We start from the raw sequence: 22,696 nt of genomic DNA, 5'->3' as shown, positions 1-22,696 counted from the left end.
TGATAAGCCTTGACAACCAACGTACACCATACAGAGCGATAGTGTTCTTTAGTGCTGACACCATACCATACCTAACCCCCCTCACAAAAGATACAGCAGAGTGTTTGCAAAATACTGAAGCTAGATGGCTGTTAGAATTCAATCACTACGTGTAAAATAATGATGGTGGAAATGATGGGGCATGTGCATTACAATCTGAGGGGGAATGAGTGTGTGTTGCACGTATTACCCTCATACACTTCCCTCATCTCCGACTAACCACTTGGGCTGGACAGTAGAGCAACGGTCTCGCTTCATGCAGGTCGGCGTTCAATCCCCGACCTTCCAAGTGGTTGGGCACCATTCCTCTCAAAATCCTTATCCTGACCCCTTCCCAGTGCTATATAGTCGTGATGGCTTGGCGCTTTCTACTGATAATTCCCTCCTCTTTCTCCTCATCTGACAAAGCACAATTGAGTTTACAATTCAAAGTCTACACTTCTACAGTTTACTACACAAAGTCTACAATTCAACCACCACAATAACCGTCACTTCCAACTATTCGCCAACAATCAATTCACCTCTTTAACCTATATATCCCAAACATTCGCGGAACAATCAACAATCACCAACAATATATTAGTGTATACATGTACAAATAATAATTCGAATTAATACGAAATAATGCCAAATAGTTATACAGATAATGTAAAATAGTAAAGAAATACGACATAATGACAAATAATATTAGTTCGTATTATTTCGTATTAACAAAAACGTAACTTGTCCTTTCGTTACATTACTCCCAGCTGCCCTTAACCCCCATTTCTTCAATGGGGTGTGAAAATGGGGGTTGTCAGGGGTACTCCCCTACCTATTCACTCCCGTTCTATGTTATCCCTTATTTTCCCCCCCTACCTCCCCTCCCCCATTCCTTGCACAGTCTCTTTTTCTCCCTTTTCTGTCTCACCCATTCCTCCCCTGTCTCTCGAGCCCCCCCCCCACCCCCTCCCTTCTTTACCTTTTCTTTGTCCTACTCTCCCCTTCCACCATTACCCCTCCCAGTGTTCCCCCTAACTTCCTCCCTTTCTGTCACTACTTTTCCCTTTCCATCTCTATCTCACCCTTCCGTCACCTCTCCTATTCACCCTGCCATCTCCTCTCTTAGCTCACCCTTTCCCACTAAACCTACATCCCTACCTCACCCCCTCTTCTCTCCTCCTCTCCTACCTTACCCTCTCCCCTACCTCTCCCTCTCCCCAACCTCACCCTGTCCCCTACCTCACCCTCTCCCCTACCTCTCCCTCTCCCCTACCTCACCCTCTCCCCTACCTCTCCCTCTCCCCTACCTCACCTCCTCCCCTACCTCACCTCCTCTCCCCTACCTCACCCCCTCTCCCCTACCTCACCCCCTCTCCCCTACCTCACCTCCTCTCCCCTACCTCACCCCCTCTCCCCTACCTCACCCCCTCTCCCCTACCTCACCCTCTCCCCTACCTCACCCCCTATCTACTGTGTGAGAGTAGACTCCCTCCCTCCCCCTCTCTACTGTGTGAGAGTAGACTCCCTCCCTCCCCCTCTCTACTGTGTGAGAGTAGACTCCCTCCCTCCCTACATTTTCTTTTGTGATCTGGCCGGCGTCACCGTTGAAGGAGGTGGCCCCTGCAATTACTCTTGCGGTAGTGCTGGTCCTCTGTTAGACTGTTGGCCTCGCGAGTGATGGCGGCTCTATCACAACCACTCAACGGCTATCACTCAACTGCTAGTACCTGCCACTCCACCAATAGTGCTGGCCAATTAACCACTAGTACCTGGCTCTCAACCACATAGCACTCATCCGGTGGGACCTAGCACGCAATCACTACCATTTACCCTCTGTGGCTTAACCTCTTAACACTTGAGTCACTTGTATCTACTAGCACTCACCCACTAGTACTCAACAACTAGGCACAACTACTCACACTTATTTACTAACACTCAGCCACTCTCGGCTTCTCACACTAGTGATACTAGTGTGAGAAGTGTGTTTACTACTGGTTGACCGGACCACACACTAGAAATTGAAGAGACGACGACGTTTCGGTCCGTCCTGGACCATTCTCAATCGACTTGAGAATGGTCCAGGACGGACCGAAGCGTCGTCGTCTCTTCAATTTCTAGTGTGTGGTCCGGTCAACATACTTCAGCCACGTTATTTACTGCTGGTGTTCAACTCAAGCATGTGCAAGGTAAATAAACTGAGTGGGAAGAGCTAGAGACAGGATTCAACTTACCAAATGGTTGAAGAAACTCTCCTGCAATCAGAGAGAAAGATACTGAACCTATCACCTGAAGTAGAAATTCAACGAACGACCTATGCAAGGCTGGTCAGTATTAGATAGGCCCATAGGAGTCTGAACAAAGTCATCCAGGATCTTATATACCACAAATGTCAGACCAGATCTTGAATATGCAGCACCCTAGCATGGAGTTCTTATCTCATTAAAAACAAGATAAAGAAGCGGAAGAAAGTTCAGATGAATGCCACCAGACTGGTCCCAGAGCTGAGAGGATTGAGCTATGAGGAAAGACCAAAGGAATTATACCTAGTGGAGATATGGTTACCACATACAAAATTCTCAGGGGTATTGACAAGACAATAAACGTCAGACTAATGGGGGTGATACACGAACACGGGGGGGGGGGTCACAGTTGGTAACTAATTGGCCACAGAAACATTACAAAATCCTGGTGAGATTAGTGTACAAATGCTTTAAGAAGTAACGATTAATGGTCACAACTTTAACATGCCGTCATAACTACAACATACAGTCACCGCTACAACATACAGTCACCGCTACAACATACAGTCACCGCTACAACATACAGTCACCGCTACAACATACAGTCACCGCTACAACATACAATCACCGCTACAACATACAATCACCGCTACAACATACAATCACAGCTACAACATACAGTCACCGCTACAACATACAATCACAGCTACAACATACAGCCACCGCTACAACATACAGTCACCGCTACAACATACAGCCACCGCTACAACATACAGCCACCACTACAACATACAGTCACCGCTACAACATACAGTCACCGCTACAACATACAATCACAGCTACAACATACAGCCACCGCTACAACATACAGTCACCGCTACAACATACAATCACAGCTACAACATACAATCACAGCTACAACATACAGTCACCGCTACAACATACGATCACAGCTACAACATACAGCCACCGCTACAACATACAGTCACCGCTACAACATACAGCCACCGCTACAACATACAATCACAGCTACAACATACAGTCACCGCTACAACATACAGTCACCGCTACAACATACAGTCACCGCTACAACATACAGTCACCGCTACAACATACAGTCACCGCTACAACATACAATCACCGCTACAACATACAGCCACCGCTACAACATACAGTCACCTCTACAACATACAATCACAGCTACAACATACAGTCACCGCTACAACATACAGTCACCGCTACAACATACAGTCACCGCTACAACATACAGTCACAGCTACAACATACAATCACCGCTACAACATACAGTCACCGCTACAACATACAGTCACCGCTACAACATACAATCACCGCTACAACATACAGCCACCGCTACAACATACAGTCACCGCTACAACATACAGTCACAGCTACAACATACAGTCACCGCTACAACATACAGTCACCGCTACAACATACAGTCACCGCTACAACATACAGTCACCGCTACAACATACAGTCACCGCTACAACATACAGTCACCGCTACAACATACAGTCACCGCTACAACATATAGTCACCGCTACAACATACAGTCACCGCTACAACATACAGTCACCGCTACAACATACAGTCACCGCTACAACATACAGTCACCGCTACAACATACAGTCACCGCTACAACATACAGTCACCGCTACAACATACAGTCACCGCTACAACATACAGTCACCGCTACAACATATAGTCACCGCTACAACATACAGTCACCGCTACAACATACAGTCACCGCTACAACATACAGTCACCGCTACAACATAGTCACAACATACAAATCACAGTTACAACATACAGCCACAACAACAACAGCATGCAGTCATGTTGAGCTCTTCCAAGCCCCATAAGAGGCTCTGGAACCCACACTTTCCAGTCAATGAATGACTTTAGAGGCGGGATGGAGGCTCCGTGGTTCAACCCTCACAATAAAACTAGGTGAGTGAGTCCCACCAATCACAACACTACACACTCACCCACTACACTTAACCACTCAGTCACACACTAAACCAATCACGCTAAGCCCAACACATACACCCGCAGACACTCGGGCGCTGAGTGGATGAATTCGCGTTCTCGCAGACTAATGCGGACTCTTATGTTCGCGCGTTATGCGATCTTATTTAATGATAATTTTGTAATTAATATTTGTGTTGATTCAATATTCGTGTCTGTTTGAAGCGTAGTTTAGACATTGGTAAGTTTGTGTGGATAGGCACTGGCTCGTATGGGCCGATTGGCCTTCTGTAGTTTCTTTCATTATCGTGCCCTTCTAACCCTTTCCACCACCGCCCACGGATGGGTATGGGGTGCATAATAAAGAAAGAAATTTAATTGTGCACCAACTTGGTAATGTTAAATGCTCCGTAACTAGAAGGGATGAGAGGACAGTAGTATTTTACAGACGGCTGTGTTGCATTGCATCACGGTTAGGCTCTCTCTCTCTCTCTCTCTCTCTCTCTCTCTCTCTCTCTCTCTCTCTCTCTCTCTCTCTCTCTCTCTCTCTCTCTCTCTCTCTCTCTCTCTCTCTCTCTCTCTCTCCCCCCCCTCTCTCTCTCTCTCTCTCTCTCTCTCTCTCTCTCTCTCTCTCTCTCTCTCTCTCTCTCTCTCTCTCTCTCTCTCTCTCTCTCTCTCTCTCTCTCTCTTCCTTCCCTCACTCTCTTATTTCCGTCTCCTCTCGACACAACACTTGACACTACCACTGGTATTCACTGTTAATGGTGACCCCCCAACTCCCTATCGTTTCTCCTCTCCACCCTCATCTGCCACTCTCCCCTCCCCCCCCCCCCCCTCCTCCCTTCCCCATTCCCTGATATCTTGAAGGGTCTTATGCCTATTGCTGACCCCCATTATGGACCCACTTCACTGTTAATGGACCCAAGCGATGGTGTGTTGATGCTGTGGTGGTGTTGTGTTGGTGTTGTGGTGGTGTTGTGGTGGTGTTGTGGTGGTGTTGTGTTGGTGTTGTGTTGGTGTTGTGGTGGTGTTGTGGTTGTGGATCCGTTGGTAAATCAGGATGATTTCCTGGTTGTAATTCTTTTAACCATGTCGTAGCTCAGTCGATTAAGGCCGCGTCTGGGATCCTCTCGGACGTAGGTTCGAACCCTCGTCACGGCCCTTGTGGATTTGTTCATGGCGGCTTTGTTTGTTTACTTTGCTTATAATCATTGTTTACGTTTAAGAAACAGTTTACGAGGAGGGAAATGCTGCGAGGTCGCACCCAAGGTTATTGTTGTTATAGACAACCTCGTATAGTGCATGTGACCTCGTAAACTGTTAAGAAATGCAACTTAAGCCGCCGTTATTGAGGAGGGATGTACAGGTTTCGTAAGTGAGCACTTAAGTGCTTGATGAATCCTGTCTATGATTCATAGTCAGACTTCGACCCAGAAGATGGTGAGTAGTGTTGATTGTGTTGTTGATATGTGTTGTTGATGAGTGTGTTGAGAGTAGTGTTGACTGGCTCTCTGCTCCCCCAGCTGATAACCAAGTCTTGAGTCTCTAGGCCTTCTGCTGTCTGTGTTTCCCTTTGCTCTGTGTCTCTTGTCTTATTATACCTTCCCTCTCTTTCTCTTCTCTTTCTTGTCTCGCTGGTTTGTTCTCTTAGTACATCTCTCTCTCTCCCTGCGCTTTCTCATAACTTCTCCCTCCTTCCCTCCCTCCCTACCTCCCTTCCTCGGTCACATCTTTCTCCCAGACATTCCTCCCTTCCATCCTTTCCCTACCTATTGTTTTCTTACACCTTCCTCCCATTCCTGCCTCCTTCACACTCTTCCCTAACCCACTCCTCCATCTCTTCCCCCCTTCCTCTCCCACTCTCCATCTTTCACTCCCTCCCTTACTCCCTTCTTTCCCTTCCTCGCCTCCATTCCTTCCTTCCCTCCCTCATCCCTCCTTCCCGTTTTATGGGGCAGAAAATTGAAAAGAGTGGCAACACACTACCATTACTTCTACGGATTGGGGATTTTTGGCTGGGATTTGCGGCCTCATTTCTCCTCTTCTCCCCCGTCGTTCTCTATTCCTCATTTATTCCAGTTTTTCTAGTCCCCTTGGCCCTTTATTTCCCTCTGTTCTTTGTCACTCGGATTGCTTCACCTTCTGAATAGTTGTTCGACTCGAGTTATTTCCATTTTTCTCTCTACGTTTCTTTTTCTCTTCCTTCCATTACCCCATCAATCCTCTCCTCTCACTCCCCCAGTCATCTCCCCCTTAAACCCCCCTTAACCCCCCCTTTAAACCCCCCTTAAACCCCCCCCCCCCCTACATTAATAATCCCCAAGCTCGCTCTTCCTTCATCCGTTCAACCCAATTTCCTCACCTCGTCAATCTCTTTCCCTCGTCTCATCAACCTCCTTCCATCACCCTCCGTCAACCGTCTCTACATCATCATCATCACCATCCTCCCTCAATTTAATTGTCTTGCCCCCTCTTTCCTTGCCCACTCCAATCACCATTCTCATATCCCACCTCATTCCCTCAATTCTCTCCCTTTCAACTCTCACCTCTCAAGCTACGTCAACTCCCCTTGCCCGAGACTTCCCTTAGTTCCCCCTTTGATCTTAAGGGGTACACTTTCACCCGAAGTTTGGCCTTATGTCAGTCGAAGACGGTCGTGTTTTCTCTTCCTTTGTCGTAATCTCTCTCTTTCTCTGTCTCTCACTCTCTCTCTCTCTCTCTCTCTCTCTCTCTCTCTCTCTCTCTCTCTCTCTCTCTCTCTCTCTCTCTCTCTCTCTCTCTCTCTCTCTCTCTCTCTCTCTCACTCTCACACACACTCTCTCTCTCTCTCTCTCTCTCTCTCTCTCTCTCTCTCTCTCTCTCTCTCTCTCTCTCTCTCTCTCTCTCTCTCTCTCTCTCTCTCTCTCTCTTTGCCTGTTCTTTTTCTGTCGTTCCATGCATTGGTAAAATAGGTAAATGTATCCTTTCCCTCCCCACACTCTATCCATTCTCTTATGTCCCTTTCTCATGTGTCCTATTCTTCTCCTCTTCTCAATCCCTCGTCTCTCCTTCCCATGCTTACCGCCCCCTCTAGCTCCCCTCTCCTCTTTTTTATATCACCCATCTCCTATTTCTTCTCCCCTTTCCCCCTTTCTCCTCCTCCCACTCCCCTTTCCTCTATCCCCCTCTCCCCTCCGCCTGTCACGCCCAAGGGATCCCTGGACTTACCTTGGATTATTAGTGGGGTGGACACAAGATTTACAGAGTGACGGTACCATAAAACATTAGGAAGTCTGGCGTACGTTCGCCGGGCGCACCCTGGAGTACGTTCGCCGGGCGCACCGCAACCGTTATGTCAGAACGAGACTATAAAGTTGCGCTAACTACAACACTTTAAGCCTGGCGGAAGAACGTCTGGCGTACTATAAATAAGCAAAACAAGTGATAAATTTTCAAGACTGGAAAAGTAGAAAATGCGCGCGCGCGCACACACACACACACACACACACACACACACACACACACACACACACACACACACACACACACACACACACACACACAGAGTCGACTACCAGTTGATTGACAGTTGAGAACCAGTTGATTGACAGTTCAGAGGCGGGACCAAAGAGCCAAAACTCAACCCTCGCAAGCACAATTATGTGAGTACAATTAGGTGAGTATACACACACACACACGGTGGCGTATGCAAAGTTGGCTAACATCAGAACTGCCTTCAGGAACCTGTGTAAGAAATCTTTCAGAACTTTGTATACCACATATGTAAGATCAATCCTGGAGTATGCAGCCCCAGCATAGAGCCCGTACCTTGTCAAGCACAAGACGAAGATGGAAAAAGTTCAGAGTTATGCCGCTAGGCTAGTCCCAGAAGTAAGAGGCATGAGTTACGAGAAAAGGCTGAGTGAACTGCACCTCACGTCGCTGGAAGACAGAAGTGCTCGGGGAGACATGATCACCACATACAAAATTCTCAAGGGAATTGACAGGGTAGACAAGGATGATTATTTAACACGGGTGGCACACGAACAAGGGGACACAGGTGGAAGCTGAGTACCCAAATGAGCCACAGAGACGTTAGAAATAATTTCTTCGGTGTCTGAGAGGTTAACAAATGGAATGCACTAGGCAGTGATGTGGTGGAGGCTGACTCCATACACAGTTTCAAATGTAGATATGATAGAGCCCAGTAGGCTCAGGAACCTGTACACCAGATGATTGAGAGTTGAGAGGCGGGACCAAAGAGCCAGAGCTCAACCTCCTCAAGCACCACTGGGTGAGTACACACCAATACAATTCCTCGACTACAGTCATATTTCCAGGATAACATATACGTAGGATTTATTTAACGACTTCTAAATAGTCTCCATTATTCTCCCAAGCGAGTATTCTATTCTCATTCAGTCTTGCATATATCTCTTCTGATGACAGCGGTAGACGCCGTAGTTATGATATGTAGGAAATAATAACTTTTTATCTACGACTAGTAATTCAATCACTATAGATACTACTGCTACCATGACTACTGCTACCACGACTAATGCTACCACGACTACTGCTACTACGACTACTGCTACTACGACTACTGCTACCACGACTACTACTACCACGACTACTGCTACCACGACTACTGCTACCACAACTACTGCTACTACGACTACTGCTACCACGACTACTGCTACTACTACTACTGCTACCACGACTACTGCTACTACTACTACTGCTACCACGACTACTGCTACCACGACTACTGCTACTACTACTACTGCTACCACGACTACTGCTACCACAACTACTGCTACTACGACTACTGCTACCACGACTACTACTACCACGACTACTGCTACCACGACTACTGCTACCACGACTACTGCTACTACGACTACTGCTACCACGACTACTGCTACCACGACTACTGCTACCACAACTACTGCTACCACGACTACTACTACCACGACTACTGCTACCACGACTGCTACCACGACTACTACAACTACTTTTACTACTTCTGCTACAAATAGTAATAATGATTTTATCCACAAAAATACCATTAATACTTCTGGTGTAGAAATTATCGTAGATTCAAAATCCTCTCCCAGGAACTATTCTAAACAAGTAATCTCTCTCGAGTTAATCCTCGCCTGAGGTATAGTAATCTTAGCCAAGAATGAAATCCTGGCCAAGAGACAGCAAATTAAATAAAAGTAACAAACACTGGCAAAGAAACACACAACCTAAGCTACGGCATAAATCCTAGCAACGGAATAAATCCTAGCAACGGAATAAATCCTAGCAACGGAATAAATCCTAGCAACGGAATAAATCCTAGCAACGGCATAAATCCTAGCAACGGCATAAATCCTAGCAACGGATAAATCCTAGCAACGGCATAAATCCTAGCAACGGCATAAATCCTAGCAACGGATAAATCCTAGCAACGGATAAATCCTAGCAACCGCTGGGAAATTTTCCTAGTGAAAGTTTCAGGCCTGTCCAAGCTAAAGGGAATGAACCCGTCTAGATGGAGGAGAGGAAGAAGGGAGGGGGGGGGAGAGGGAGTGGTGATGGATTGACCGAAGGTGGTTGAAGAATGAAGGAAAGGAGGGGAGAGAAGGAGAGAGGACGAGAATAAGATATGGATGGAGGGAGAGAGGGGGAATATAGAGGGAATAAATCCTAGTGTGGACGAGATGCTTACCTTCCCTTATCCTACAGGCAACACACCGAGGGAGGATTTAGACAGACTTACCTCCATGGACAAAGAGGATCAGATCCCACAAGACGGTCGCCTGGTAGAGACTTCCAATTTGCTTATATATATACATCTATATATATCTTTTTATAGTCTTCGATCATCTAGTTCGATGTGATTTTTGGAGCTGGATCCTATATCGATACATATTTGGGAGTTTTCGATAGTTTTTCATGATTTTTTTATTTAACTTTATTTTGCCATTTTTCACTGTTTTCTATAACAAACCAAGGATATGTGAATTATATATGCTTTGTTTATTGAGGTTTCCGCTACATATTTTCTTGGTATTTGGTGGACAAAAAATTGCACTGGCTTACATTTTTAGATGTAAATAGGCTAGGAAAGCATCAGTAGCAACAGCAACACCACCAGCACAAAACAGCATCACCAATAAACAAAACAGCTGCAACACAAAAAATACAACAACAGAAACACCACCAGAACAGCACCTCCAACACAACAGCAGCGGCATCATCACCAACACAGGAACAGCAAGACCACTTACACAACAGCGACACCACCAAGACATCAGCAGCAACACCACCAAGACAACAGCAGCAACACTACTTACACAACAACAACACCACCAAGACATCAGCAGCAACACTACTTACACAACAGCGACACCACCAAGACATCAGCAGCAACACCACCAAGACATCAGCAACAACACCACCAAGACATCAGCAGCAACACCACTTACACAACAACAACACCACCAAGACATCAGCAGCAACACCACCAAGACATCAGCAGCAACACCACTTACACAACAACAACACCACCAAGACATCAGCAGCAACACCACTTACACAACAACAACACCACCAAGACATCAGCAACAACACCACCAAGACATCAGCAACAACACCACTTACACAACATCGGCACAAGTTTGCCGCCTCAACAAGTGCTATAACGCCCAGTTTCCCGGCCATTAACTTACCCGTCGCTACCAAGACTTGTAAAACCTCCCTGGAATTAATAGCGACTGGAAGGAGTTAGGCAGCGGGACCGCCCGTAATGGTGACTGGATGATGTGTCTGGAACGCTGGGGAAGCCGCCTGGAAGGACTCCAGGGAGAAGAGGGTGAGAGGGGAGGAGTTATGCACGCCGTTGGACCGAGACGCTGGAAAGCGTGGAGTGAAAGAATGGGAGCTTTGGCCGCCCCTGAGGAACTAAGGAAAGGTAAGTTTAGATCTGTTTTGTAGCTTTCTGTAAAGGCTGAAAATGGGAGGGGAGCAGAGAAAAAAGGCAAGAGTTACGTTTGCCAGAATGAGGACCAAGGAGAGGTCTGGATCGAAGGACTGAGGACCAAAAGGGGTCTGGAAAGACTTGAGGATCAAGGAAGGGTCTAGAAGGACTGAGCCCCAAGAAAGAGCTCTGGAATGACTGATGAACCAGGAGAGGGTCTGGAATGACGGAGGACAAAGAAGGAGTCTGGAAAGACCGGAAGTGCTGAGTTCAAGTCTGGAACATTAAGACCAAAAAGATAAATATATAAGAAAAAACAATGACGCAAAACTCGAAGTTTTTGGTGAAGCAGACCTGGAAGGTTGGCGTGAGCTGTGGAATGCTAGTGCAACGGTCTGGAAGAACCGAAATAGGAGAGAGAGGGTAAGATAATGTTAGGAATGCGATGTAGCGGCCTGGAAGAACTGAGGGAGGGGTGAAAGAGTAAGGTCTGGAACAATTGTGTTGCTGCCTGCGAGAACTGGAAGATAGAGAGATTCATAGACTGTAATTCTCTGGAACGAAAAAGAGAGAGATTCCAAAAGGATAAAAACCGGTAGCCTGATGTAACAGTCTGGAAGACCTGTTTAGAAGGAGAGAGAGTGAAATATATTGAGTTCCCAAGTGCAAGAACTAAAATAATGTATAAAATGAGAAATCCAAAAAGTGTCTTACAAGCACTCTTAGTGTTTTCCCGTCCTAAGCAGCAAAGGAGTTATATACCTTCCAGAACTTGTGTAATTGGCCTGGAAAGGGTAGAGAGGAAGACATAGTGCTGGGAAGAGGCAAGTGTAAAGTGCTAGATAATGTTTGGAGCACTAGACTGGAAGGTAATGTTTGGAGCACTAGACTGGAAGGTAATGTTTGGAGCACTAGACTGGAAGGTAATGTTTGGAGCACTAGACTGGAAGGTAATGTTTGGAGCACTAGACTGGAAGGTAATGTTTGGAGCACTAGACTGGAAGGTAATGTTTGGAGCACTAGACTGGAAGGTAATGTTTGGAGCACTAGACTGGAAGGTAATGTTTGGAGCACTAGACTGGAAGGTAATGTTTGGAGCTCTAGACTGGAAGGTAATGTTTGGAGCACTAGACTGGAAGGCATCATTTGGAGCTCTCAACTGGAACGTAACTAACTGAGTACACAACTGGAAAGTAATGTTTAGAACGCACGACTGGAAGGTAACGTTTGGAGCACTGAACGGGGAGGTGAACGAGAAAGTAAAAAGAGTGCAACAAATGCAGCAAATAACTCCACATATGAAACATTCACAAAAAACAAAAACAAATGGCGTCTATAAGGACACACTAACCAGACACACTAACACACATAAATAAAAGAAACACACACACACACACACACAGCAGCAAATAAGGAAATACAGAACATTTTCAACAACTCGAGGCAAGAAAACTTCCGCAATGAACATACATGGTCTGGCTATTAAGCTCTGCCGAGGGACGTGGTCGAATTAATTTAGCAAAAGTTTCAACTTCTTGTTAAGGCAATTTAGCATACTGGGCATAGCATTACCCGGCTGGTCCTGTGTTGGGACTACAGACCCGCTAAGTGGTAGGGTCTGTCGCGCCTCCAACCTGGCTAAGTTACCCCCGTCGCATAATGAATGAAGATGGAGGGTAACCCAGCCATCTTGACTACATAAGTAGCAGGGGTGGTTTGAAATAGCAGTAGTGGTTGTCATAGTTGGAGTTTTCATAGTAGGAGTAGTAATAGTTATAATTTGAATAGTAGTAGTTGTAATAGTTGGAGTTTTAATAGTAGTAGTTGTAATTTTAATACAGTAGTAGTAATTTTAATAGTAGTAGTAGTAATAATAATCATAGCTGTAGTTTTAATAATAGTAGTTGGGATATTTACACCGAGAGGTGTACCGAGCATCTCGGTGTATATCCACAGAGTTTACCTCAGTCCTGGACAACGTTTAGGACTAAAGTATACTTGCTGGTTGGTCAGTAAGTTATTGTAGCTGCCTTAATAACCCACCAGAGGTTGATGGGCCTTAAACCCAAGACCAAACCAACTAGCTTTAATAGCAACAGTAGTCAAGCGTAAGGTGTTGCCTCAACTAACAACAAACGAGGAAACCCATGAATAAAATGACATTACACAATGGTGAATGACTCCAGGAAGATGAATCAAACACATAAGAAATGCTGTATAATATCGAGAATAAAATTGTAAAACCTTAATTGAGCATAAATATAAAAGTGGATGAGAAATTCGGTAGAAAAATTATACAATTTTTTTTAATAGGACACCTAGAACTCTTTTAGAAAGAAGAGGAGAACGTGCAGGAAGGAAGTTGGTGGATAAAGGAAATGTCAGAGAGAAACATGGTCGAACGTTAATTGATGAATGGGGAATTAGAAGAGAATGGAGAGAATACTTGAAAAGTTAGATACGTCAAGGTGATGGAGCAGTGGAAATATGAGTATTATATGTTTTGTCTTATATTATATATAGTGTGTGAGTATAGTACAAGACCAGCAGATATACCTGTCTTTACAACTACACATATAATTATATTACAACCTAATATACCATAATAAAAAAAGAAAAATAATCAAATACTGAAAATAGGAATCGTTTTTGTCTATTTCCTAAGTATCAGATAATTGAATTCATCACCCATTCACTGCACATTAATAAATAGAATGGAAAGTTAAAAAAAAATACGATTCTTTTTCCTATTTCCTCGCTAGTACTGAAAACTGTCCCTCTTTCCCAGTTTGCTGCCGTTATGACACCTTCCCCTCCCCTATTTATCGTCCCTGTCCCAGACACATACCATTTCCTTTCCATATCCGTCCCTTTAAATCTGGCTCATTCCCTTCCATCTTTCCCTCTCTTTGTTATTGTCAATCATCTGCAGTTTTTTGTTAGTAATCTTTTGTATGTTCATCTCTTTTAGTGAACACCCCCCCCCCTTCTCCCTCTCTCTCTCTCTCTCTCTCTCTCTCTCTCTCTCTCTCTCTCTCTCTCTCTCTCTCTCTCTCTCTCTCTCTCTCTCTCTCTCTCTCTCTCAGAGAGAGTGTTTCCTCAGGGAGGAAACCAAAGACAGGTGTTTATTAAGGATGTACCATGAGAAAGAGAACTCTTAAGGAGTAGAAGAGAAAAACTCACAATATCAGAGTCCAGTGTGACAGATTGTCAGAGTACATACAAGAGGGGATATCATAACTCCCAGTTTATAGTATCTTTACAGCTTTCTCGACGGTTTAACACTATGGGTAAGATGTATTCAGGGATGTAACACTATGGGTAAGATGTATTCAGGGGTGTAACACTATGGGTAAGATGTATTCAGGGGTGTAACACTATGGGTAAGATGTATTCAGGGGTGTAACACTATGGGTAAGATGTATTCAGGGATGTAACACTATGGGTAAGATGTATTCAGGGGTGTAACACTATGGGTAAGATGTATTCAGGGGTGTAACACTATGGGTAAGATGTATTCAGGGGTGTAACACTATGGGTAAGATATATTCAGGGGTGTAACACTATAGGTAAGATGTATTCAGGGGTGTAACACTATGGGTAAGATGTATTCAGGGTTGTAACACTATGGGTAAGATGAATACAGGTTCTTAACATTAGGACAGAAACATCCTCAGTTAAATCAAATTGAATATCATTCATATAGAAACTGTTGTCAGGTGGTAATTAAGTATCCTCTAATACATTGCAGAATAATCAATTATATATTACAGGGTTCGGAGGAATTACTCATGATACTTTAATTAGAACAATTTCATCCTAAGAACTAATAGCAGTTCTTTCTGTTGAGGCTCACAGCATCCTAAGGTCTATTAATATTGAGGTCACATTTAATACATTTGTCTCATTAGAGTGTTGCTTTATAAGATCATGTAATACTTTGTTTTTCATATTCTGATTACACACTGTACGTTTGTATGTGTTGCATTATATATATATATATATATATATATATATATATATATATATATATATATATATATATATATATATATATATATATATATATATATATATATATATATATGTCGTACCTAGTAGCCAGAACGCACTTCTCAGCCTACTATGCAAGGCCCAATTTGCCTAATAAGCCAAGTTTTCCTGAATTAATATATTTTCTCTAATTTTTTTCATATGAAATGATAAAGCTACCCATTTCATTATCTATGAGGTCAATTTTTTTTATTGGAGTTAAAATTAACGTAGATATATGACCGAACCTAACCAACCCTACCTAACCTATCTTTATAGGTTAGGTAGCCGAAAAAGTTAGGTTAGGTTAGGTTAGGTAGGTTAGGTAGTCGAAAAACAATTAATTAATGAAAACTTGGCTTATTAGGCAAATCGGGCCTTGCATAGTAGGCCGAGAAGTGCGTTCTGGCTACTAGGTACGACATATATATATATATGTTTGAAAGGACGATTAGCTGGGTTTGTTTGTCTGTGGGGCTTAAATAAATAGATAAATCCATCAGCAAATCTCTGGAGATCTCCTCCTCGACTGAGAGAAGTCCTTGTGTGCTCCTCGGGGTACCTTGAGTCGCCACAGGGAAGTTCACCTTGAAGATCTTCGTGCCAAGACCTGGGTATCACTGTGTTTCTCCTCCTATAATTTCCTTAATATATATATTAGTATATTTTGGTAGCAGTCTTTGTTTTAAACATATTTCGTTGAAAACGACAGTAAGTTTTGGATTTATGATTCTGGCACGAATCTTCTCGATATTCCTTATGTTTTTCTTCACTGAAGCGGAAAGATTTAAAATTAACTCTCCAAAGTTCATTTTTACTTATTATTTGGGTCTGACGCCTAGTGATGCGTTTCGTAAGGTCTCTCCTCACATTCTCAAAGACAAATTCTTCTGTGTTAACATCTGATTATATCCTCTAATGGTGAGGTGGAAGGTGACATGGATGAATGACATACATGGGGTATTAATGGGGTCCTATATAATGGGGTAGTAAATTAAGAGTGTGTACTGGTAGAGATGCACCATCTCTTAAGACTTGTCAGGGAGCGCAAAGCTGAGTTTCTGGCTTTTCAACGCTGCCGAAGATATTCAATTTCTTGAGTGAATTTCAACTGGTTGTCTATTATGACTCCTAGGTATTGAAAAGAGGTAACCCACTCAATTTCATGTCCTTGTATCGCGAGTCTGATGTCTTGAGTTCTCATTTTAACGGCCATTCAATCTGGTACTTTATTATTTTTATTGGAAGAGAATTAAAACGAATTTCCCCTGAGGAAGATTTTCCCTGCAATCATTAAAATACTAATAAATATCCCTCGGTATATTAAAACATTATTACAAAATATTACACAATATCTTTAATATTTCAAGAATATCTGAATAGTAATATTATAATCAAAATATTACAGAATATTTGTAATATATTACAAGTCAAAAGGGTAATGATGAACCAAAGAAACAGTATTTCGAGTATATATACATGTCTTTATTTCATACAATTCAGTAAAAAATACAACATAGCAAGTATGATGACAGAAGAAGACATACACACATACACATTACAAAATATATATTATATTATATATATATCTATTTTACATCACTAGCGGTCTCTCTTGTTTGTAAAAGTATGTGTGTATATATATATATATATATATATATATATATATATATATATATATATATATATATATATATATATATATATATATATATATATATATATATATATATAATGCAAGAAATCTAGCAAAAACTGCTGAAAGATTGCCTGAGTGCGTTCGTGTTCAACGCATGAGAGGCGATTATCGACTCTCATGTGTTGAAAACAAATGCGCTTAGTTCAGTTTTAAATTTCTTTGTGGTTTATGGAGAGTGAGTGTGTGTGAGAGATTGAGTGTGTGAGAGAGAGTCAATGTGTGTGAGAGAGAGAGTGTGTGAGAGAGAGAGAGTGTGTGAGAGAGAGTTAGTGTGTGAGAGAGTGTGAGAGAGAGAGTTAGTGTGTGAGAGTGTGAGAGAGAGTTAGTGTGTGAGAGTGTGAGAGAGAGAGTGACAAACACAGGAGGACAACCACCTCGGGGGGAAACCGCAGTGCCAATGCCATCTGTCAACAGGGGGAGCTATTATTGTGCCCAGTTTCTTTCAAAATATAAAATAATAATCATAACACTAGACTATTATGTACAGTTTGTTTTGTTATTAACAGGATATGTTTCAGGTGACATGATATTGATTTATTCCACCGTCGATTAGATAAGAAAATCTGTTGTCGACGATTTTTGGAAGTACGTGGAGGAGAGAAAGAGGGAGAGTGAGTGAGAGAGAGAGAGAGAGAGAGAGAGAGAGAGAGAGAGAGAGAGAGAGAGAGAGAGAGAGAGGAGGAAGAGAGAGAGAGAATGAGGGAGGAGGAAGAGAGAGAGAGAATGAGGGAGGAGGAAGAAAGAGATAGAGAGAGAGGGGAAGAAAAACATTAATTTTTTTATTGCAGCGGTAGCTTAAAATGCTAAAAATTAATAAATGCACAATTCAATCACAAAAAACGTGATATATCTATAAGAAAATATTGAAGCTATGCAATGGTATCGAATTTGCGTTCGTGGACTCCATCATGGTCCAGTCGGTAGTGCGTGTGCCTCAGGAGTCGAGGGACACGTGTTCGATCTCATCTTATTGCCTCAGTGTTTTCTCAAATTAATAAATGTTGCAGACAGTTTGACTAGAAGCTCAAAAAACCCATTCACTTGGTTATGTTCACACAGAGAGGAAGTGAACTATTGGTAGTTAACTGTGTTAACTCGGACTAATGACGTAACCAACACTAGTGACGCCACCAACGCAAATGATGTCACCAATGCTAGTGATGTCACCAACGCTAATTAGAGCTGCACTCATTGATATATTGCGTTGATGAGAAGGAGAACCGAGTCAAGCTTTGAAGTGTTCCAGCAAGACTCATAAGAAGCACTTTGTAGCACCCAGCCAGACATCATGTAGCACTCCGAAGCCTCCAGCCAGACACTAAGGAACACTGAAGCCTCCAGCCAGACACAGACTTCTTTGCCTCCTCCAGATTAACTCAGAACATGATTGATAGAGATCTTCCACATATAAAAAAAAAACAAAGTTGATGTAAGGAGTGGGAGAGAAATTAATCGCAGGCATTAGTCTCTCACTCGTGAACCAATTCCCTGACTAATTTATATCACAGATAAATCACAGGAGCCGCCCTACACTAGGGGTCAGGTCGGTAATCAAGTGAACCCAGCACGAGCAAACCTCAAAATAGACAAATAAAAATTTGGAAGGGGGAGGACCCCAAAAAACACACAACATAACTACATCCAAGTGGGCACATGTTGGGCAAACGACGTTGATTTAACGTTGAATCAACGTCTATTCAACGTTACTCTAGCATGTTTTGCCTGCTATGAATGTAATTTTTTACTTTTATTACAACGTTGTCGTTACATTGTGTGTTTCCAGGGGCACGGGTTGTGAATGAGGGAGGAACGGAAACACAAAGACTTGTGGAAGCACTTTCTGTGACAACATTATGAACGACGATAGAGGGATGGCATCCAAGCAAACATACTACATAACCACAGCATTATCGATTACTAATTTTATGTTGTTACAATGTTGTAATAAACCTTGTCGTTATGTTCGGTGCTTGCAGGGGATGGGAGAGCGTACACAAACACACACACACACACATGCTGAAGCTCTTGAGGTACTTGTGAGATGAGCTTCTTCGGTAAGCATAAGTTTTGGCAACACCCCATTTTGCTGTCAGTTTGATTTGTGCAGATTTCATTAATGAACAACACCATTAACTACTAAACTGAAATAGTTTGCTATATAAAACAAATCCCACAGGGATAAAAACAGTTATTACTACACTACCGCAAACATCCAAAAGTTTGAAGTGTATTGTGTCCGTAGTGTTTAGAAGAAAGTAGTGCCATACATGTAGTAAACGATCTGCCGAGGACCGACCTCTGGGCACATGGTATGTGACACTTCACACGAGAACACAATTATCTGTCCTGAAAACCCAGATAAGCCTGGAACGTGCAAATCACATCTCGTGTGCTATTCACTAAGAGCAGGATGGCCACATTACAGCAGATATTAATTGGAGTCATCAGCACTGATTCCAATAGTTGATAACATGAAGGGTAATCTCAGTGTCACTACTTGGAGACCTTAAACACTTTTCAAAGAGGATGGAGCCATTACAAGTCTTGCATGTTGCTAGAATTATACGTGTCTTCTATATGATAATTCAGTCTTCCAAGAAATTGAAAGTTGGAATAACTTTGTACTCAAACAATGAGCAGGAAGCGTAAAGAAAACTATTTTCGTTTAGGAATACTTCAAACAAATGTTTTCTGGTAAAAGGAAATTACACTCCTGTCGGTTGGACGAGTGCGCGTCACTAAAGAAACTCTTGAATATTGCCTTTATGAAGCGTCTGGAATGTACAAAAACAGACACTCTGAACGACTTTTACTATGGTCTTTCTTTAGCCACTAGGACAACTTTTTCTTAACAGTCTTTGTAACCGGAAGAGCACAGATACACCTATATAAAAGGTAGACAAGCACCTCACACATCCCTTGAGTATTTGATGAGGAAGCTCCAGGCTTAGTTTGCTGGAAGAACATGGTAATTTTCAGACAATAAGCTTTCTAGAGGAGCATATGTCATTGTACACGAGGAACTAAAAACCATAACTTTAAAGAAAGAAAGAGCTTCCAAATTGTATTTGGTGCTCTATTCAATGTAGTCGAGGGTGTAACCCAGGTTTTTCCGTTGAAGGAACAAGTGGATCTCCCAGAAGGGGGGACGCTGGCGGTCGTTGGGTCTCCAGCATGCGGTCATCATGTCATACATCTCGCGAGGGCAGAGCAGAGGCTGCGGTAACACCATCATGCCAGAGCCGTCACCGTGGTAGCAGTGAGAGATGTTCTCCAGCACGCCATCGTCACTCAGCTCGTCGTAGGGCTGCTGACGGGCCATCGTCAGGATCTCCCACAGCGTCACTCCGAACGCCCACACGTCACTCTTGGTCGAGAACCGGCCCTGGAGGATAGACTCCCATGCCATCCATCTGATGGGCAGGAGAGCTCGGCCTTCACTAAGCCGGTAATAGTCAGTTGAATACAATGGCCTACTCATGCCAAAATCTGATATTTTGATTACTAACTCGTTACCAACCAGACAATTGCGGGCGGCCAAGTCTCGGTGGACCACATTCAGCGCCTCCAAATGCTTCATACCAGAGGCAACTTGAGATGCTATATAAATAAGAGCTCCGTAGCTTAGAACTGGAAGGTCTGCATCATCCACTGGAGACGTGAAGGTGACAGGCATGACTGTTCCGTCACCCTGGTGCTTCCTAAGGAATTGGTAGAGGTCACCACAATTCATGTACTCGAGCAACATACAGAGAGGCTCTGCCCGCGTCACCATCCCCACCAGCTGCACGATGTTGGGATCATCTAGGCGGCTCAAGATCCGAGCTTCTTGGCGGAAATCCTTTTTGGTGGCTTCACTAGCACCTGCCCTGATGCTCTTCATGGCCACCATTTGCGAACCACCAGAGTCCTCAATCTTACACAACTGCACCATGCCAAACTTTCCCTCGCCAAGAGTCTCCAAGATGCGAATGCGCTGTCGAGCCACTTCGGGAACAGGGCGTTCTTTGAGCAAATTGCATCCATCTGCTAAGGCATAAATAACTGAACCAGTCACACCTTGGATGTTGGAAGCATGGCAGAGCTGTGGGGCAGCATAATATTGCTGCTCCGGGGGAGGCGGAATGGGTGGCACAGGCGGCGGCAGGGGCGAATCCTTGCGACCCCTGACCGTTGGAAGCGTGGATGGTGGCCGTGTCAGTGGCACTGGCGGGGGAGGAGCATACACGTCGGAAAATGGTGGTGGAGGCGTCATATTTACATCAGGAACGGCATAGTCAACAGAGTCATCAGTGTCAAGGGGCAGCGGGCACTTGAGGGGTGTCTCTGAGGGCGTGACGTTGTGGCCAAGGGTATAATAACCAGGATTCTGGAGTGGGCCCTTATAAGGCTCCTGATACATGGCTGCTGCCTCCTCCTCCATTGTCACGTGACCGTATAGCTCTCCTTTGGCCCGTGAGTAACCATTAGATGTTGGTGTGAGATTCATGTTTATGTGGAAATCCTTCATTTTCATAGACACTTTCTTTGCATCAACGCTGTTGATGGTAGACGGAGGCGTCTTGCTCTTCTTTGAGAGTCTGTAGCGGTAATAAAGTATGCAGAGAGCAATGGGCACCACGCCAAAGACCACACCTAAAGTGGCCAATCCTCCCACCAGAAGTCCTGATGAGGAGGCCTGGGCAGGCACTACGGAGGTCTGATTCTGTACCTCCAACAGGGACTTCTTTCTCACCGTCTCCGTTGTTAGTACAAGCTCTTCCTCCGTGAGGTTACATGCACATGGAACTGTAGGGGGAAAAAGAGAACATAGCAAGTGAATATTAAGTAGCACTGATAAATAGTTTTTCAGAAACATTGATACTTCATATTGTTACATTTACTATGTATTCAGTAAAACCATCAGTTGAAAAATAAGCAAATCCCAAAGCCCTCAGATCGAGGTCAAATCAAATCGATTAATTTGACCAGACCACACACTAGAAGGTGAAGGGACGACGACGTTTCGGTCGGTCCTGGACCATTCTCAAGTCGATCGACTTGAGAATGGTCCAGGACGGACCGAAACGTCGTCGTCCCTTCACTTCTAGTGTGTGGTCTGGTCAAACTACTTCAGCCACGTTATTGTGACTCATCGCCTGCAAATCGATTAGGCTTTGTTATGTTAGACTGTCCTATGTTAAATTAGGCGGGGTTAGTATAGGCTCAGTTGGGTTAGACTATTTTAAAAGTTCGCTGGACGACTGCCATATGTAGGGAGTGATCGGTATGCATCAAGACAATGATCTGATATTGGATTGAGGGAAGGAATGACTCCCAACCCCCTAAGACAGTCGGGGATCCATACCCCGACCTGCAAGAAGCGAGGCCGTCGCTGTACCAACCAGTCCAAGTGGTTTGAACCGCAACAATAGCATCAGTAACCCTTAAAGACTGACCTGAGTCGAAGGCGACCTCGGAGATGAGGATCCACCTGAGGGAGAAGAAGAGCTGCAGCTTGACGAACTTGGCGGCGGCATTGTGGAGTCTGATGGTGACGTTGCGGGCGTGCTCGAAGATCCGGTCCACCACGTACTCGAACTCAACAGCTGACTGCTCGTGGTAGTGTTCCCCGCCCACGCTGAACAGCACCCTCGCCCTCGAGAACACCTGCCACACACACAGAGAACTGGGTGAAGAACACCTGCCAGACACACAGAACTGGGTGAAGAACACCTGCCACACACACAGAACTGGGTGAAGAACACCTGCCACACACAGAGAACTGGG

At 44.0% G+C, this 22,696-nt stretch overlaps 2 protein-coding genes across 3 annotated transcripts in view; both read right to left on the bottom strand.

The window, feature by feature from the left end:
- Positions 1-8,738: 8,738 nt before the first annotated feature.
- On the bottom strand, positions 8,739-12,885 carry LOC123752431 (uncharacterized). The gene is made up of 3 exons (XM_069307285.1): positions 12,844-12,885; positions 12,060-12,355; positions 8,739-9,258 (listed from the first exon to the last, which is right to left on the bottom strand). The coding sequence occupies exons 1-3, from the start codon at positions 12,883-12,885 to the stop codon at positions 8,739-8,741; spliced, it is 858 nt and encodes a 285-aa protein (XP_069163386.1).
- Positions 12,886-16,691: 3,806 nt separating this feature from the next.
- Positions 16,692-22,696, bottom strand: part of LOC123749350 (discoidin domain-containing receptor 2) — an 89,205-nt gene continuing 83,200 nt past the window's right edge. For both annotated transcript variants that reach the window (XM_069307511.1, XM_069307512.1), the window contains 2 exons: positions 22,366-22,576; positions 16,692-21,715 (listed from right to left, as the gene is read on the bottom strand). In XM_069307511.1, the coding sequence (XP_069163612.1) occupies positions 20,004-21,715; positions 22,366-22,576 (1,923 nt within the window). In that variant the 3' untranslated portion in view covers positions 16,692-20,003. The remainder of the gene's footprint in view (positions 21,716-22,365; positions 22,577-22,696) is intronic.

The sequence above is a fragment of the Procambarus clarkii genome, chromosome 60 (assembly GCF_040958095.1).
Source record: "Procambarus clarkii isolate CNS0578487 chromosome 60, FALCON_Pclarkii_2.0, whole genome shotgun sequence".
NCBI lineage: Eukaryota > Metazoa > Arthropoda > Malacostraca > Decapoda > Cambaridae > Procambarus > Procambarus clarkii.
Note: the sequence above shows the minus strand (reverse complement) of the source record. Positions and strands in the feature narration are given on the sequence as shown.

Coding starts and splice junctions, on each gene's coding strand:
- LOC123752431 (XM_069307285.1), bottom strand. CDS start 12,885: ATGGCTGGGTTACCCTCCATCTTCATTCATTATGCGACGGGG. Junction 12,356..12,843: donor TCATTCATTATGCGACGGGG/GTAACTTAGCCA, acceptor GTTACGTTCCAG/TTGAGAGCTCCAAATGATGC. Junction 9,259..12,059: donor GCTCCAAACATTACCTTCCA/GTCTAGTGCTCC, acceptor TACTATTTGTAG/CAGAAGTAGTAAAAGTAGTT.